General features: G+C 41.4%; 1 protein-coding gene across 16 annotated transcripts in view; it reads left to right on the top strand.

Annotated features, from left to right (window-relative positions):
* PRRC2C (proline rich coiled-coil 2C) overlaps positions 1-10,536 on the top strand; it is a 90,529-nt gene extending 79,993 nt beyond the window's left edge. For 7 of the 16 annotated variants that reach the window (XM_035010809.1, XM_035010810.1, XM_035010811.1 and 4 more), the window contains 7 exons: positions 2,207-2,438; positions 2,669-2,791; positions 3,848-4,066; positions 4,795-4,898; positions 5,274-5,400; positions 6,335-6,571; positions 8,612-10,536. In XM_035010809.1, coding sequence (XP_034866700.1) covers positions 2,207-2,438; positions 2,669-2,791; positions 3,848-4,066; positions 4,795-4,898; positions 5,274-5,400; positions 6,335-6,571; positions 8,612-8,869 — 1,300 coding nt within the window. In that variant the 3' untranslated portion in view covers positions 8,870-10,536. Of the gene's footprint in view, positions 1-2,206; positions 2,439-2,668; positions 2,792-3,847; positions 4,067-4,794; positions 4,899-5,273; positions 5,401-6,334; positions 6,572-8,119; positions 8,173-8,611 lie in introns of those variants that run through there. The other 9 variants (XM_035010820.1, XM_035010819.1, XM_035010817.1 and 6 more) reach the window with 8 other exon arrangements.
* Positions 10,537-17,179: the final 6,643 nt, after the last annotated feature.

Genomic DNA, 17,179 nt, shown 5'->3' with positions numbered 1-17,179 from the left:
ATTAGTAATGTCTTCCATAGCCATGGGAGGTGGAGTAGCAGTGCACTGACATTTTGTATTTGTAATCCCCATTTTAATGATTGCCTTGGAAGATCTACTTCTTAAGACCGGGCCTGTTCCATAGAAAAATAATGTAAGCTGTATATGTAGTTGTGACTAATGACAAGTGTATTGGAAGGCACAGGTTTAGACTTTAAAAGCAATTGTTTGTATCCCTGCCATGTCATTCTGCTGTTCTTGCTCTCAGCCTCATCAGCATAGTGTTTATTAATACAGAATCCCTGAATTAATTTCTGCCAGGACGGGGTAGTTGTGGGGTTTGTCTTTTCTTTTCTTTTCTTTTCTTTTTTAGATTATTTTAGAGAGAGAGCATGCCGGGGGAGGGGCAGAGGAGAAAGAGTCCACACTGAGCGCAGAGCCTGATTGATGCAGGGCTCTGTATCTCAGAACACCAAGATCACAACCTGAGCTGAATCCAAGAGTTGTGGATGCTTAATCGACTGTGCCACCCAGGCACCCCAGGACTGGGTAGTTTATAACAGTTATGCTTATGTTTTCCCAATTTATATTTGACACATAGGCATAAAGACTGCTTGTGACCCTATTCTAGCACTCCTGCTTAATGGCTTTTGTTTCTGCCACAAAAGTCAATTTTAACAAAGCATAATGATGTTATTTATTGATAATATTATCTTTAATCCAGTACTTTGATATAGTTACTTACTCTTTATCTTAGCATTTTTAAAAGTATAGCTTGAAGGACCCCATTCCAGAAGTAAGAGGGTAGTCTGAAGTTAGATTCCAGCATTGTGGTTTTTTAAAAAACCATTTAAATATGCCACAGTATTAACTATAGTCACCATGCTGTACATTACATCCCCATGACTTATTTTATAACTAGTAGTTTATACCCTTTGACCATAATACTGTGTTGTGATTTGAAAGTTGCTGAGGGGTACCTGGGTGGTTTAGTCAGTTAAGCATCTGACTCTTAATCTCAGCTCTGGTCATGAACACAGGGTGGTGAGATCAAGCCCTGCGTTCGGGCTCCATGCTAGGCGTGGAGCCTGCTTGGGATTCTCTCTCTCCCTCTCTCAAAAAAAACAAAAACGGAAATTTGCTGAGAAAGTAGATCTTGAGAAAAGTTCTCCTCACCAAAAAAAAAAATTTTTTTTGTAACTATATATAGTGACAGATGTTAACTAGACTTACTTGATGATCATTTCATAATACATACAAATATTGAACCTGAAACTAATACAGTGTTAAATCTCCATTATACCTCAGTAAAAACAAACAGAAACTTTGTGGGTAACCCTGATGGTGAACTACTACTCTGCTTCATTCTGTAGAGGTCTTGAGATTTCTTATAAGAAATATATGGGTGCCTGGGTGGCTCAGTTGGTTAAGAGTCTGACCCTTGGTTTCGGCTCAGGTCATGATTTCAGGGTGGTGAGATCGAGCCCTGCATTAGACTCCGCCCTCAGCAGAGTCTGCTTGCGATTCTTTCCCTCTCCCTTTCCCCTTCTCCCCACTCACTTGAGCTCTTTCTCTCTCAAATAAAATCTTTTTTTAAACACACACACACACACACACACACACACGTATATGTATAAATGGAGTAATGAAATACAAATAATAAAAGTCAGCTATTGGTGCTGTAAATATGAATAAAATGTTAATACCAAAGAGAAAAACAGGGGCGCCTGGGTGGCTCAGTTGGTTAAGCGACTGCCTTCGGCTCAGGTCATAATCCTGGAGTCCCTGGATCGAGTCCCGCATCGGGCTCCCTGCTCGGCAGGGAGTCTGCTTCTCCCTCTGACCCTCCCCCCTCTCATGTGCTCTCTCTCATTCTCTCTCTCTCAAATAAATAAATAAAATCTTTAATAAATAAATAAACAAAGAGAAAAACAGATTTGGTTCTGAGCTTGCTAGTGAACACATGAAAAAGAGAATTCTTCTTGTTGTTCAAGAGGAGAAAATCTTGTTAGTTCCTCAGGAAGAGCAAGCCTTTCCCTAGAACTTTGTTGTGTATGGAGCTCTAAATCATGAAACAAGTACCTTAGACACAGTCTGCATTCTTTCTCTTTTCTTAATTGTGCTTATTAGAGTACTTAGTCATTTGGGATACTCATTCCTGGGATTTCCAGATTCCAAAATAGAATTGACTACTAACACAAGTCTTTTCTCTTTAATGCCTGTGTAGATCTCAGCCAGCCTTTATGCAAAGCAGTCTGTCCCAGCCATCTGTGGTTCTTTCTGGTACCGCCATCCACAACTTTCCAGCTGTCCAACACCAGGAACTTGCAAAGGCACAGTCAGGTCTTGCCTTTCAACAAACTTCAAATACGCAGCCTATTCCTATATTGTATGAACATCAGCTGGGTCAGGCATCAGGACTAGGAGGTTCCCAACTAATTGATACACATCTCCTCCAGGTAAGACAGGAGCACAGAGGCTAGAATCATTCACTATCATCGTCTTCCTGTGCAGCAGATTATTTAAGAAAACAGTTTTTAAAGAAAAAATGTTAAAAGACGTAGTGAAAAAATGAAGGTCTTTTTATCTAATACTAAAATTCTTAGAGATTGTTTTGAAGCCACACCCTTGATGTCTGAATTGGAAAATTTTCCATCTTAATGCTGTTTTCTTACACAATTTTTTCTAGGCTAGAGCAAATCTTACCCAGGCTTCAAATCTTTATTCTGGACAAGTACAACAGCCTGGTCAGACAAATTTTTATAACACTGCCCAGTCACCAAGTGCTCTCCAGCAGGTAAACTATGGCATGGTAAATTTCCTCAATTTTCTTCATTATTATTATTATTATTATTATTATTATTATTATTATTATTATTATTACATTTACTGCGTTTGTTGTTGCTTGGCAGTTTAAATAGAACCAAGATGGGGAGATGGGACAGTGGTTTTCAGACTTTTCTCTGAGGTGTCCTAGGAATTCCATGGGGTCCACTGGTGGTGGAACCTGCTCAGTCCCACAACACCCCTCTCCTCAGCCCCACTCCAGTCATTTCTGCTTTTTGGCTCTTTGTTTTAAATTGGTTTCCATGTAATCATTTATTTTAATAAAGGATTCCATGAATATAAAAGTTCAAAAACCATTGTCCAGGATATACAGTTACGTGTAAGCGTGAGAAGTGCTTTACCCATCTATGCTGGGGGGAAGGAGGACTCTAAAGACCATCACACTGGTTAATATAATACTTAGAACACTGTGGCAGAGTATGACAGAGTGTAAATGACAGACATGCACGATCTAGCAATGTCATCAATCTACTGTTTAAAAGTTTGTGGAGGACTGAAGGAGAGAGGCAAACCATTAGTCATTTTCTTATAAGTAATTTTGGTGGCTACTTTAGGGGTGAAAATTCATAAATGTATTTATTACCGTATTGACATTCAAATTAAATACTGTTTGTATGAAAACTGAAAGGTTATTTTTCTTCTTGTCAAAGCTCATTTTAGTCAGACCCGAAAACAGTATAGAAATGTCTGTTTGGGAAATTGCAACAACACTATTTCTTAAATTGTATCCCATGACTTCATTGTATTATGTGTTTATTAGACACATACCATGGATTCATTCAAAGATCTTCATAATGATATATAGTGTCTGTACTACTAATCTGTTTTATTGTTGCACCTGTAATAAAAGAATGGAGGTAGTTACTAAGCAAAAGATAATATGTGAAATATATTAATAGATCGAAGTATTCTGTTTAAACTGTTACTCAAAAGGTTTTGAAGAGTTGTATAGATAGTTATAGGGATATACAGATGACAGGTATAAATAAATTGCCGTAATTTCTTTTTGCTTATTTTCTAGGTTACAGTACCTTTACCAGCATCCCAGCTTTCATTACCTAATTTTGGATCTACAGGGCAGCCTTTAATTGCTCTGCCTCAGACTCTTCAGCCCCCATTACAGCATACCACTCCACAAGCCCAGGCCCAGAGCCTAAGTCGTCCTGCACAAGTAAGCCAGCCTTTCAGAGGATTAATCCCTGCTGGAACACAGCATAGCATGATTGCAACCACAGGAAAAGTAAGTGAGGAGAAATTTGCACAGTTTCTTTGAGAATTTAAGGCTATATGTTTAGATATATGCATCTGTGTATCTATTAAAAAAAAAATGCATCAGTTTTTACCACCCTCTAGTAAATCTGAAACCCTGATACGCTTTTTTTTTTTTAAGATTTTTTTTTTTATTATTATTTTTAAAGTAATCTCTACACCCAGTGTGGGGCTTGAACTTAAAACCCCAAGATCAAGAGTTGCACACTCCACCAACTGAGCCAGCCAGGCACCGCAAGCCCCAGTGTACTTTTTTTTTTTTTACTTTTTAAATCTACTAATGTGTTTGACTTCCTCTGGTTTTTACCTGATAATGACGAATTCACAAAATTTTTGGAAGAATTGGGTTTACACAATCTTAAGACTTTTCACCCACAAATATGGCCTTGATAATTCCATGTTATTTGAAACTTAATTACAGGATTTTTGTACTAAGATTCTTTGCCTTGGGGCGCCTGGGTGGCTCAGTCGTTAAGCGTCTGCTTTCGGCTCAGGTCATGATCCCAGCGTGCTGGGATCGAGCCCCGCATCGGGCTCCCTGCTCTGTGGGAAGCCTGCTTCTCCCTCTCCCACTCCCCCTGCTTGTGTTCCCTCTCTTGCTGTATGTCTCTGTCAAATAAATAAATAAATAAATAAGATTCTTTGCCTCTTTAGCTTATGGAATTCCAGAAATGCTAAGTCTATTCTGTTTTTTCTCAGATGTCTGAAATGGAACTGAAAGCCTTTGGAAGTGGCATTGATATAAAACCAGGCACACCTCCAATCAGTGGTAGAAGCACCACACCAACATCTAGTCCCTTCCGGTAAAATGGGCATTTGAATTTCCAAATAACTAAACATAATTTGTTTGTTAGATACTTACTATGTCACCAGGCCTGTGGTAAGCACAAGACCTTCTGATAGTTTTATCTAAAATGTGAAGCTATTAAATTAAGAATGTGTATGTTATACCATATTTTTAAGAATTTTTTTTTAAATACAGGGCAAATCTAGCTAGTATTCTTTCTCACCTCTGCCCCTCCAGTGTCTCTCCACTACCATCATGTTTGGTAATTCACCTTGGTAACTTTTCATCAGCTACCACATACGAAGAATCTACCAAGAGCAATGTCTCTAAAAGTCTAACCGCATTATTTATTTGGCACTACTGTACTGACCAGTGATGGCTTTTTTCCAAGGGCTACTTCCACAAGTCCGAACAGCCAGTCCAGCAAAATGAACAGCATTGTCTATCAGAAGCAGTTCCAGTCAGCCCCTGCCACTGTGAGAATGACACAACCATTTCCTACACAGTTTGCACCCCAGGTGGGCAGATGCGAGTGAGAAATGAGTATTATTTACTTGGAAATGATTGCTAATCTGGCTAATTATCTGATTTCATAATCTTGCCATCTAACTAGTTTAGAAACATAGTTTTTAATGAGAAACAGTTTCTTATTTAACAGTACATTTATGACATTCCTATATATTCTCCGCAATTTTTAGTGAGATTAAGGTAGTAACCATAGAGTTCTAAAGCAGACAAGAGAAATAATCAAGAATCCCCACACAGCTCTGGTCATTTCAGTCCTGTTTCTTTTATCTTTTTTGAAGAAGTGGACTTTTCAGAGAAGGGTCCCAGTGCTTAAAGTTTTCTAGGTTTAAAGGTTTTTTTGTTGTGTCGTCGTCGTCGTCGTCGTCGTCGTTGTTGGTTTTTTTGTTTTTTGTTTTTTAAGAGAACTATGTGTAGTTGAGTTAAAATTTCCAAAAGATGTTCTAATATATGTGTAAAAATATTGGCTTCTCTTCCCTTCGCTGATCGAATGGAAAGACTAACTAAAATTGATCATAACTCTCACAAATGAGAATTGGTTCCTGAGAAAACACGTGTTTGTTGAATTGATGTTATTTTTATTTATCTTCAGATTATGTTTGGTATAAGTGTGTGCCTTTTCTGCAATTATATCTTTTTAAAAAGATTATCCTAATTAATAGCTTTTCTACCTCCCCTTCAGAATTTGTAGCTGAAATGTTAGAACCAACTACAGTGCCATAGCATGCTTTGCCTAATTTTTCTGTTAGATTCTCCAAGCATGGCCTATTTGTTCTTGGTCCCTGTAATAGAATGGCACAGATCCCTACACTTCCTTTCACTTGGCAGAATGGGCACAGATTTACTCTAAGATAAGCCAACCTGGTCTAGTTGGCAGAATTTTTTTTTTAACAGTTCAATGTTGTATGTTTTGTTTTTTTCACTCAGATTCTCTCTCAGCCTAACCTGGTCCCTCCATTGGTAAGAGCCCCACATACTAACACCTTCCCAGCGCCTGTTCAGAGGCCGCCAATGGCACTGGCCAGTCAGATGCCTCCTCCGCTGACCACAGGCCTCATGAGCCATGCTCGTTTGCCACATGTAGCCAGGGGTCCTTGTGGATCACTATCTGGAGTCAGAGGTAATCAGGCCCAGGCTGCGTTGAAGGCTGAACAAGACATGAAGGTTAGTACAGTGTTAACAGCCAACAGAGCAAGAATCTGTCTCTGAACCATGTCTTAAGATGCCTCTGGACCCATAACCACAAACCCAGGCATTCATTGTCTTAGCTGATTTAACCAAGCTAACTACTTTTATTCATTCCTTTTTTTATTATTATTATTTCTTTTTTGTTTCCCCTATTCCCCCCACTTTTTTTAAAATTTTTTAATTTTTTTTTTTTTTTTTTTTTTAGTTTTTTTAGTTTTCTTTTTTTTGCAACTATAGTTAGCAAACAAGTTAACATTTTAAACTCTGGCAAAATGAATTGCTTATAAAATGAATATTTGAGGGAGATCTGAGTTTAGCTGCTACATTTCTTGGAAGAGCAAAAAAGTAATTTGGATTATTATAGCCTTCCCCATTTTCTTCCTTGTTTTTTCCTTTGTTTTCTTTTTTATCTCTCCCCCCTCCCTAGACTTAAGATATCAATCATGGTTATGTGAAAATTCAGAGTGGGTAAGAAGAGATTTTACCTATCTTGATTTTCCTTCCTTCGTGAGTCCTGCAAGTACAGTTTTTTTCTCAAACTGTTTCCATACTTTTTTTTTTTTTTTTTTTTGCCTGCCACTGAGTTGGCTGTATTCCACAACAGATCGTGCAGTTGTAGATGAAGAACTGAAAAAAGCACTTTGGGATCCTTCATAATAAAAGGCACTGATAAACATGAGGTTTGCTGATGCAGAAGAGTGCCTTTAGGAGTCTGTGTGGGGACAGTTTTTATAGCATAAACCTGACCTGTCTGCCTGTACGGCCAGCTGAATCCATTGATTCTGTATTTACTTCAACTTGCCTTTAGAGGTCTTAGTAATTTTGCCTATTTTGTCACTATGTATATGTGTATATACGCACACATTCACGCTAGAACAAAGAAAAGCTTGCTGCCTTTAAACAAGGCAGTATGCATAGTAATGCTTTACTCTGGAAACAATGTTTATGATCATTATACTAGAAAATTTGGTTGACTAGCTAGTTTCTTTCTACATTGCTATCCCTCATTTCTCATTCTGAGTAATCAAATTTAAAGACTACTCTGCAGTGAAACTCTTAAGTGTGATCTACTTTTATTAAGGCTGTGTGCCTAGGATTTCCATCTGTTCATAACTATTAAAAAATGTGTAGGAATCTTTGGAAACTATTTGGCCATGGTTTCCAGTTGTTCTGTCTCCTTGGAACTTGATTTGCATACCTTCCCATGTTGGAAATGACATTAGAGCTTATAATGGGGTTGGGGAGGGTAAAAATTTCTTGAAATTGCTTTAGATCTTTATATAGTATAGGTTTCCTGTAGAACATGAAGGGCTCCTTGTTATATGCGAGAGGTACAGAAACTTAAGTTTTAATTGTGTACGTTACAGTGGTATAATTTACAGATTGACGTAAGTATATTCTTTGGGGCACATAGTCAATAAAAGTAGGAAATTATTTTACCAGCTCAGAATGTGGTAGGAGCTATCAGAACTTAGTGATCAAGTGAAGTTGTAGTTACTAATTTCTGATGCTCTTCCCCTGCAGAAGAGAGCTGTGGGAAGAGGACTCAGCCACAAGACATTTGGTCCTAGGTGTTGGTAATGCCACAATATAAGTGCTTCCTTTTCGTTTTATTGTAGACCACATATTGATAACTAGAAGTTTTAAGTGTTACATATATGTCTTCAAATTTGCAAGCAGTCTCCCTAAATAGAATTTGATATCAGTAAGTTTTGTTCCGGAAAAGTTACAGACCAACAGCAATTTCTGTCTTATTATTTTATAAGAGGGCAAACTTTGAAAATGTGGTGGGAGGTGGTCCTGTTGTTTTCAGATGTTTAAAAAAAATCACATGGAATATTTGCCAAGATAGGAAGAAATCTGTCCATTAAAAGCTGAAAGATCATTGAGGTACTTTTGGTTTGGGCCAAACACGTGGGGCAAACGGATTTGTGGTTGGTGAAGAGTAAACGGAGATGGACGGACAGGCTTTGCTAATGCTGCAACGTTCTCAGTCGTTGTTTCTCATTTTTTAAGGCAAAGCAGAGAGCAGAGGTTCTTCAGTCCACGCAGCGGTTCTTCTCTGAACAACAACAGAGCAAACAGATAGGAGGCAAAGCCCCGAAAGTGGACAGTGATTCAAGTAAACCTCCTGAAACACTGACCGACCCTCCTGGTGTCTGTCAGGAAAAAGTAGAAGAAAAGCCACCCCCCGCACCCACCATAGTCTCCAAACCTGTTAGAACTGGACCAATCAAACCTCAGGCGATCAAAACGGAAGAAACAAAATCTTAAAGGGCTGTGGTTTATTGCAGGGGGTTGGGGGAGGGGAGAGGGGCACGAGGGAGAATGAGGTCAGATAATGCCAGCAGCCAAAGGGGTAAAATGGTCTGTGACGTTATCTTGTCCAGAGCTGGGAGGTGCGCAGGGGACACAGGAGCAGTTTACACTGACACACAGCCGCTGCACCAGTAAAATGAGGCTTCGCCAGCTGGCACCTACTGTACAATGCGCACTCTGTTGATGGCCGTGCATCTTCAGTCAGAATTTGTATACAAATATGTGCACACATTCCTTGAGTGCATATCATTTAGAACTGAAATCCTTATGGTTAGATGAAACACCAGAAATACGAGGAAAATAACCCCGCCGAGGAATAGCTGAGCCTGAACAGTGGTGATTCCAGCTAATACATCAGGTGTGGTTTCTTTGCTCCCTTACGTTCTTTGGATGTGATTGTAGCATTTGTGGGCTTGGTGGTCAAGAACTGAAGATAACTGGTGCTGGATAGAGGAGCCTTATTTTTTATTATGGCAGCTTGCTATTTTTGTAACATTGTGATTGAGTTGAACACAATCAAAGTACAGTCACTGACCTCCCCTTTTTCCTGGATAAGTGAGCAGGTGATGAAACATGCTGTCCACATCCTTGGACATGTCCAAACGGGCAGGGTTTGGCTACTACTTCTGTTTGAAATGATGCTGTGTTTTGGTTGTGGCCCGAAGCTTTGAAGTGCTACTTGGCATCTCCTTTCTTCCACGGAGTTGTCATGTCTTCAAACATGACAGATTGGGTAAAATACTAGTTAGGTTGAGTCTGGCTTGCCTCCACTCGTCATCTTTGTATGAATCCAATGGGGTTTTGTTTGTTTTCAACGGTTTTTAACTGACGTTCATCAAGAGCAGTGAATACCTAAAACTATGCCCTTAATGGAGGAAATTCTATCGAAGAAGGTGCATTTCTTTACCAGAGCTGTGTCATACCATCCTTTGGGCCCTCTGCTGGAAAAGTAGAATCAAGTCTCAAATAATGCCTTTTTAATTGTATCCTCTAGTATTATAGATGTAGGACAGTACTGTATCATACCTCTGTGAATGTAAAATATCTTGTACCTGCTTTATGATACGTAATAGTGACCGTGCTTTATCAGAGCTGTTTTTAATGACGTTATTCTAGAATGTTTTCTTTCCAGATGATGATTGAGAAGCTAATAAAAAAATGGTGCCAGGTACCACAACAGTAACAGAACTTTGCTGTTTTCTGGGGTTTTGTTTTTTTACCTCCCCCCCCCTTTTTTATTAATGGAGTGTGCTGGATGTCTCTATAATTTTGTTCAGATGACTGCAGAACCTGGAAAAGCTGTTGCTGCTATTGATGCATAACATACTGCTATTGGTCTTTTTATATAAATAAATATATATATATATATACATACATATACATATATATATAAATAATTTGAATTTTTGGAAACTTTAGCTGTGCTGTCAACTTTGGAAAAAGTATCCCAGTTGTACCGTGTTGGGTTGGCATTGTACAGAAATTAACAGCCATATTGGTCTAGAAATGTTAAACATAATTTTTTCCATTTGTACAGGGGTAACGCACTGTATTAAATATGTAAGGTCTTATCTACATGGGTTTGATTACAGAAACTAATAAAGTATTCTCTAAATAATGAATCTTGGAACTTCTAATCCATTCCTAAAATCTGAAGCAAGAAGGTCTGTCATGTACCAAAAATAGTGATCAAGAGTACATTAGGCTCTAAGGAAAAGATTATCATCCAAAGACTCGATTCTGACTTTTAAGAACTATAATATAGTTCATTCAGTCAAAGTAAATGTTGTCATGGAGGATAATAGGGCCTCTGTTCTCAGGGTAGCTGTACTCTTTTTGAGAGCAAGTCTGTTGAGGAGGAGGAGAGAAGTCTTTCTGGATAATGCCAAGTGCTGAAAGTAGAAAATAGTTTCATCGTTCTTCAGGGCAGAAATTGAAGGGCCCAAAAGAGATCTCAGTACTTAAATTTTGTATTTTTTGTATTTTTCCTAGCACATTCATAGATTATCACCTACACAAGCAGCCTGTAAGGGATTTGCTGTATTATTTACTCATTTTGTAACGTGAAGTGCTGAGGGATTTTAGTTGCCTAAAATCCCATATCCAGAACCCAAGGCTTCCAGACCCAGCTTTAGGAAAACTAGTAATTCAGTCGCTGATGACCTGTGTCCCTTCCTTACCCACGGATGCTAGGAGTCTTAAACATTTAGAGCACTCAGGTACTGTAAGCCATACCTAGATGGCCAAGCTTTTCAGGTTTAAGGCTTTTTTCTCAAAATAGGCTCTACATTGGTGTGGTGGATAAGGCTAGGATCACAGACCTGTACCAGAAGAGCTGCAGTCACCACTTCACATATTTGCCTTCTTGCTAAGTCACTTCTGTTGCCTCTGTTTTTCATATTCTAATCCTTAAGTTCAGTCCTTCTAAACGTTAGGACTTCAGAGCAACCAACTACATAGTTCGCACTCTGCATTTGCAAGCCACCATGTATGTGCTGTTCAGTGGGTTGTGTTAACTCGAAACCATGAACACCTTAGGCCCTTTGCTAGGTAGGATCATACAGTGGGTCTCCCACCACCACCACCCCTTAAAAAAGAAGTATCCAGTGAAAGTAAGGTATTTATGTCAATGCTTCTCCACAGTTTGGTCCTACAGTTCTTACCTCTGGCTTTTCTGGCATGCAACTAGATAACCCAAAAGATGTTGCAGTTAGTTGGCGGCAGTAGCTTTAGTCAACTAACTCTTTGAACATTTCTCTGCCCCTTGAACTGTTCTGGTAAGAGAGAAGATGGTGCTTCTGTCCTTAGTTAATAAATTGTACTTTATGATGGAAGAATAATTGGGGGAAGCAGGCTGGGGAATGAGGATAATTTGAAAAGGCATTTAATTTGCTTATTTTCACAATACAAATTACAGAAGTAAAGTTCCAACATACTCTTGGCTGGAGGCAAGATGTAGAAGAAGATAGAATCAGAATATGCCCTAGCGGAAAAAACCTGAGAGGCCCATCAGGACTTCAGTGTGTCCGGTGCACCTGCCCACAGGTGCCCAGCTGATCTCATAGCTCATTGGCATCTTCAGTATTTCCACGTGCCCTTTCCAATCTCTTTTCTACCTGTAATCTACAGTTAGCCACAGTTGACCTGTTTGTGGAAAACATCTCAATTTGATTGTATTTTTAGGTGATTAATAAATTTCAGCCATAAGACCTTTGTATGAAATGAGCTAGAAAAGAACTGGACAGTGATGTCTTAACGTCACACTGGCCATCTTGGCATTTGCACGTTGCTGAAGGGAATCATTTGCTCAGCCCTTTTCCTCCTCCTGTGTACTGGTCTTCATTCACACCCTCAGGTGTAGGCCTGAGCCTGCTGTTGGTGCCCAAAGTTATGGTGCTCTATATGGTTTTCCTGAAATAATCCAGAAGACAGTGGCAACATATTTCAAGCCAAGAGTGCTATTGATTTTCAGCCTTTCTTGGGGTATGATGGGTTGGCAGGTCATGTTCACCCCACCACAGAAATGAAGCTTCTGTGACCTGGTGTCACGTGGATTCTTAAGTGGAAGCCCTCAGATCTGGGGCGCCTGGCTGGCTCAGTCGATAGAGCATGTGAGTCTTGATCTCAGAGTTGTGAGTTCAAGCCCCACATTGGGTGTAGAAATTACTTAAAAATAAAACCCTGAAAAATAAAAGAAGCCCTGACTCAGATCTTTCTGGACTGGGAAATAGAAAATTATGAATGCCTTAATTCCTTGATTTTAGGTGTACGTTGATTTTCCATTCAATCTTTTGATGAAGTATATGCCATTTTCCTTGAGATGCCTGCTAGAGTCTTCTACGTAGGGTAAATACAGAGTTCCTTTGAATTTTTACAGATACTTTCCCTCAGTTTTCCAATTTTCCCCCACACCTAATTTGACAATAATTCTTTAGAGTGAAATTGGTAGAAATCAATAATAACGGACTTAACAGCCTACTAGCTGTGGGCATCAGTATGAAATCTAGCAAGTGGTTAAAGTTTGCTTAAGACTTGCTAACGTACTCCATATTCCAATGTAAGAATTATTTTTAAAAACACATTTCCCTCAACAGAGGAATAAGATACCATAGAAGAAGAAAATTTTACCTGAACTGGAGAGTTTAAGCAAGAGATGAGATTCTGGTAACATTAGGCAGGGGGTCAAGCATCAGTTACGTATCAGTTGCTAGGAATACAGAAGTCCGTTCCTTAGCTCAACATAGTCTGGTGGAGGAGGCAGAGATGCAGGCGGTGGCCTGAGGTCGGTCAGACTTCCATCACTAATATCCTGACCTGTTTTCTGGATGCCTTGAGCCATCTTCCCTTTCCCCTCCATCTGTCTACGCTGCCGACGTTTCTAAATATGATTAAGGTCCTTTTTTTTTTTTAAGATTTTATTTATTTGACAGAGACGGAACACAAGCAGGGAGAATGGGAGAGGGAGAAGCAGGCTTCCCACGGAGCAGGGAGCCGGATGCGGGGGCTTGATCCCAGGACCCTGGGATCATGACCTGAGCTGAAGGCAGACGCTTAACGACTGAGCCATCCAGGCGCCCCTGATTAAGATCTAAAGGCCTTTAGACAGTGCTTATCTGGCTTGTTTCTCACCATTTCTTGACACACCAGCTAATAAGTAGTGGGATTGTAAAGTTTCATCTTCTAGGTTTCTGAGCAAAAAAAAAAGTCAACATCGTTAATGTAAAGGGAGCCCCCAAATGCATTAGTGTTCAGTGGAGAATTAGAGCAGGGAAATTTCATTAAGCAGGCCTATGCTTCCAGATGAGTCAGTCTCAGGTCCAGGGATCATGTAGAGGAGCAGAAAGGAGGGACAGATGGATTCTGGCCTTCCGGATTTAGATTTGCCAAGAGGGAAAGTGTTCGATGTCCGTTAAGTTCACGCCGTTCTGTGTGGAAGGATACCTGGGGTACTGACTTAGGGCCGTGGTTTTCAAGCTGGAAGTATACACACTTCAACTGAGGCAGTTTTCAATATTTGTTTGACTAAGGGATTCAATGGCTTGTACAAAATATAAGTATTAACATAAAGAATGTTAATCAGTGCCAAGGGGGAGCTGTCATCAAACTGTTCAGTATGAGAAGCTGAAAAGAGTCTCACACCAAGAGTAAAGGTATGCTCCCCACAGAAGCTGCTAGGGCTACCCACGATGGGGGGGCGGGTTGACTGGGTATCGGATTTCTATAATCTGGGATAGAAAAGGATGTTACAAATTTTCCTCTTAAATAGCTAAGTTACCAGACTTTATATCCAGCTTAAAGGCTCACAGGGAAAAATGGAGTAACTCGTCAACTTTACCCACCTTGTCGCTCACGCACCACCCCCACCACCGTAGCTGAATCAGGGCCGTTCAGGTACTTGAATTTTTTAACCTTGGTCCCAAAGGTACTTCGGGATGTAATCAGGAAGCACAGAGTGGCCAGGTAGGCCTCCCACGTGAGGCAGCCCCATTCTTACCCATGGGGAAAGTACATGGTACTTTTTATTCCAGAAGCATTGGTGCAGCACCTGACAGGTGGTAGGCATCATCCTCACTAGGTCCCCAAAAAGCATGATTCCACCATCCTGAGGAACTCTGTTTAGAGAGCCAGAGAGAGTGAAAAAGATGGGAGTGGTACCTCCTTCCCTGGTCGTTTAGGTGTCGACGGGACAGCCTGGCCATTAGCACCAGACTATGCCCCTACTCCTTGGGTTCCCATCCATTCCTCGAATACAAAGGCTTTTCGCAAGTATGCTTTGGCCAGAGGTCACAGGAAAAAAGCAGTGGTAACAAAGGGTAATATCTCTGGTCCCACATGTCCCAAACTAGCTTCTTAGTCCTCCTGCCACATCTGCGTAAAAATAGCAAACATTCAGAAGGTGCCAGTGTGCCCAGCACTGTTTGAATCGACATGGAGCAACTGAGTCCTCCCAACATCCTTGTAGGAGGTATTTTCAGTCTCACTTGGGCATTAGAAGAATGAGGCATAGGGGCACCTGGGTGACTCAGTCAGTTAAGGGTCTGCCTTCGGCTCAGGTCATGATCCTGGGGTCCCGGGATCGAGCCCCGCCTCGGGCTCCCTGCTCATCGGGGAGTCTGCTTCTCCCTCTGACCCTCCCCTCACTCGCTTTCTTTCTCTTTCACTCGAATAAAAATCTTAGAAGAAGAAGAATGAGACATAGATAACTTGTACAACGACACACAGTAAGGGAGCCATGATCTGGTCCAGGCAGTCTGATTGTCAAAGCTTGTGGCAGAGGCTGTGAGCAGCACTGGACTCGAAGTTACTAAGAAAAGTCACAACTCTCTGTCTCGGTTTGCCCAGCTCTAAAATGGAAATGATTCTGTCTTCCTCATAGGAAGTGAAGTAAGTGAAATAAGATAGGTTTAAATAGAATGCCGGGTGTTTGATTGGTTGCAAGAAAAAAAGTGAGAACTTTATTGCCTTGTTAAACCTATGCAGCTTAATCTAGTGCCTGTGTTCTTCGGAAAGCTAGAATTTCCTAGAGCCAAATAGCTTCTGTAAACATGGGGTAAGGTCAGGGTTTCTCTTTCCCACTTCGGATTATACGGAGGGAATCCTTGGTTCCTCAGACGTATCCACGGGGAGAGAAGCCACACTGGTGGAGAGGACTTTAAACTCCCTCTCCACTTGCATCTGACGTACCCTGGTCCCACATAGGATTGCACCCCCCAAAAAGTGGTTCTCTACCAAAAAGAAACCGTTGAAGGCCATTGACATCTTTTCCAATTCGATGGCTTGAACTCTCTTCCCGTTCGAAGGCGGCCTGCACAGGCCCGAGCTCAGCCCTGGATGGTCTCTGCCGTTCCAAAGCCACGTTTCTCATAGTTCTTGATACCTACGGGTTGTGCCCATGGGTTAGGGGCAGCACAGCACCCAAACGGGTAACTGTTGGCTTGTTCAGCTGCTACCATGTTTTAGGTGCCGTAGGTGTTTATTGGGGCCTGCCCCTGGGGTCACCATTTGCGAGGGAGTGAAAAGGAGGATTGGGCAGCAGGAGGAATTGAACGGAGATGCTGTCGCAACAAAGGCTGTGGAGATCTGTGAGATGCTCCGGAAACAGGACATTCTTTCTGTGTCCTTGAGACAAGAGGGCCAGGCTAATACCTTCACGTTGTCTGATTATTGCCCTGAGCTGGGGAGGAGGGAGCGCGTCATTTGCAGGGGGGGGGGGGGGGGGGGCATTCTCTTCAGCTGAGGGCAATTCTGGGCAAGGGACTTAGCTTGAGCCCACACTGTCAGTAGCTGGGGATTGGAGCGCCTCCGTCCAGGAGAGAGAGGGTCACAGCATCAGTGTGGGCCAGCCTCTCACCGTTCACACATACGGGTCCCAGACAAGCAGCGCTGGGAAGAGCTTCAGACTCTGGCTGGTTTCTTCCTGGAAGAAGGTTAGTGTGCAAAACATAGACCCAGCCGTTGCAGCTGGTCTCTAGGCCAAGAGACATCTTCTCTTCTCATTCTAGATTACTCTGTCACCTCGCACCTCTGCTAGTCAGGATGGCTTAACCAGGTCCTAATCACTGAGGGAGGCTGAGCCCGTGTCCACCAGGTCTTTCTACAACAGGCCAGCTACGTGTGTCTGAGAGTCAGGCATATTCTTCCGTGGTCCAATGTCCTCATGACTAGAGTCCAGTATCTCTGCCAAACAGTAGTTTCCCTCCTTACTTGTTCCTTGCCAAGTGACCCCAAAGGAACTGTAAGCTATATAATGGGTATGTTCCTGGGGCACCTGGGGGACTGAGTCGGTTGTCCGACTCTTGATTTCTGCTCAGGTCATGGTCTCAGGGTCGTGAGATCAAGCCCTGTGTCAGGCTCCTCACTCAGCACAAAGTCTGCCTGAGATGCTCTCTCTCTCCCTCTCCCCCTTGCTCCTGCTCTCTAAATAAATAAATAAATCTAAAAAAAAAAAAAAAAAAAAAACTTTAATGGGTATGTTCCTGTGTCGCTAGTGGATGTATTCCTCTTCTCAGAGCAAGAATTTCTAAACCCACAGGGCCCAGAGTTGCAGGGATGAAAAACCCAAATTCTCCAAGTGGGTCCTTGGGAGTGATGGTAAACTCAACTCCACCCTTGGTCTCTAAAAGGGCAATCCATCCATGCTGTTACCCAATGCTGTGTAACAAATTATCCCAAAACTTAGTAGCTCAAATGACAAATACTGTCTGTTTCTGTGGGTCAGGAATGCAGGTGCAGGTCAGCTAGGTACCTCTGGCTCGAGGTCTTTTG

Source organism: Mirounga leonina, unplaced genomic scaffold (genome assembly GCF_011800145.1).
Source record: "Mirounga leonina isolate KUSES-001 unplaced genomic scaffold, KU_Mleo_1.0 Mir_154, whole genome shotgun sequence".
Classification (NCBI taxonomy): Eukaryota; Metazoa; Chordata; class Mammalia; order Carnivora; family Phocidae; genus Mirounga; species Mirounga leonina.
The sequence above is the reverse complement of the archived record's forward strand: the minus strand, read 5'-3'. Positions and strand labels throughout refer to the sequence as shown.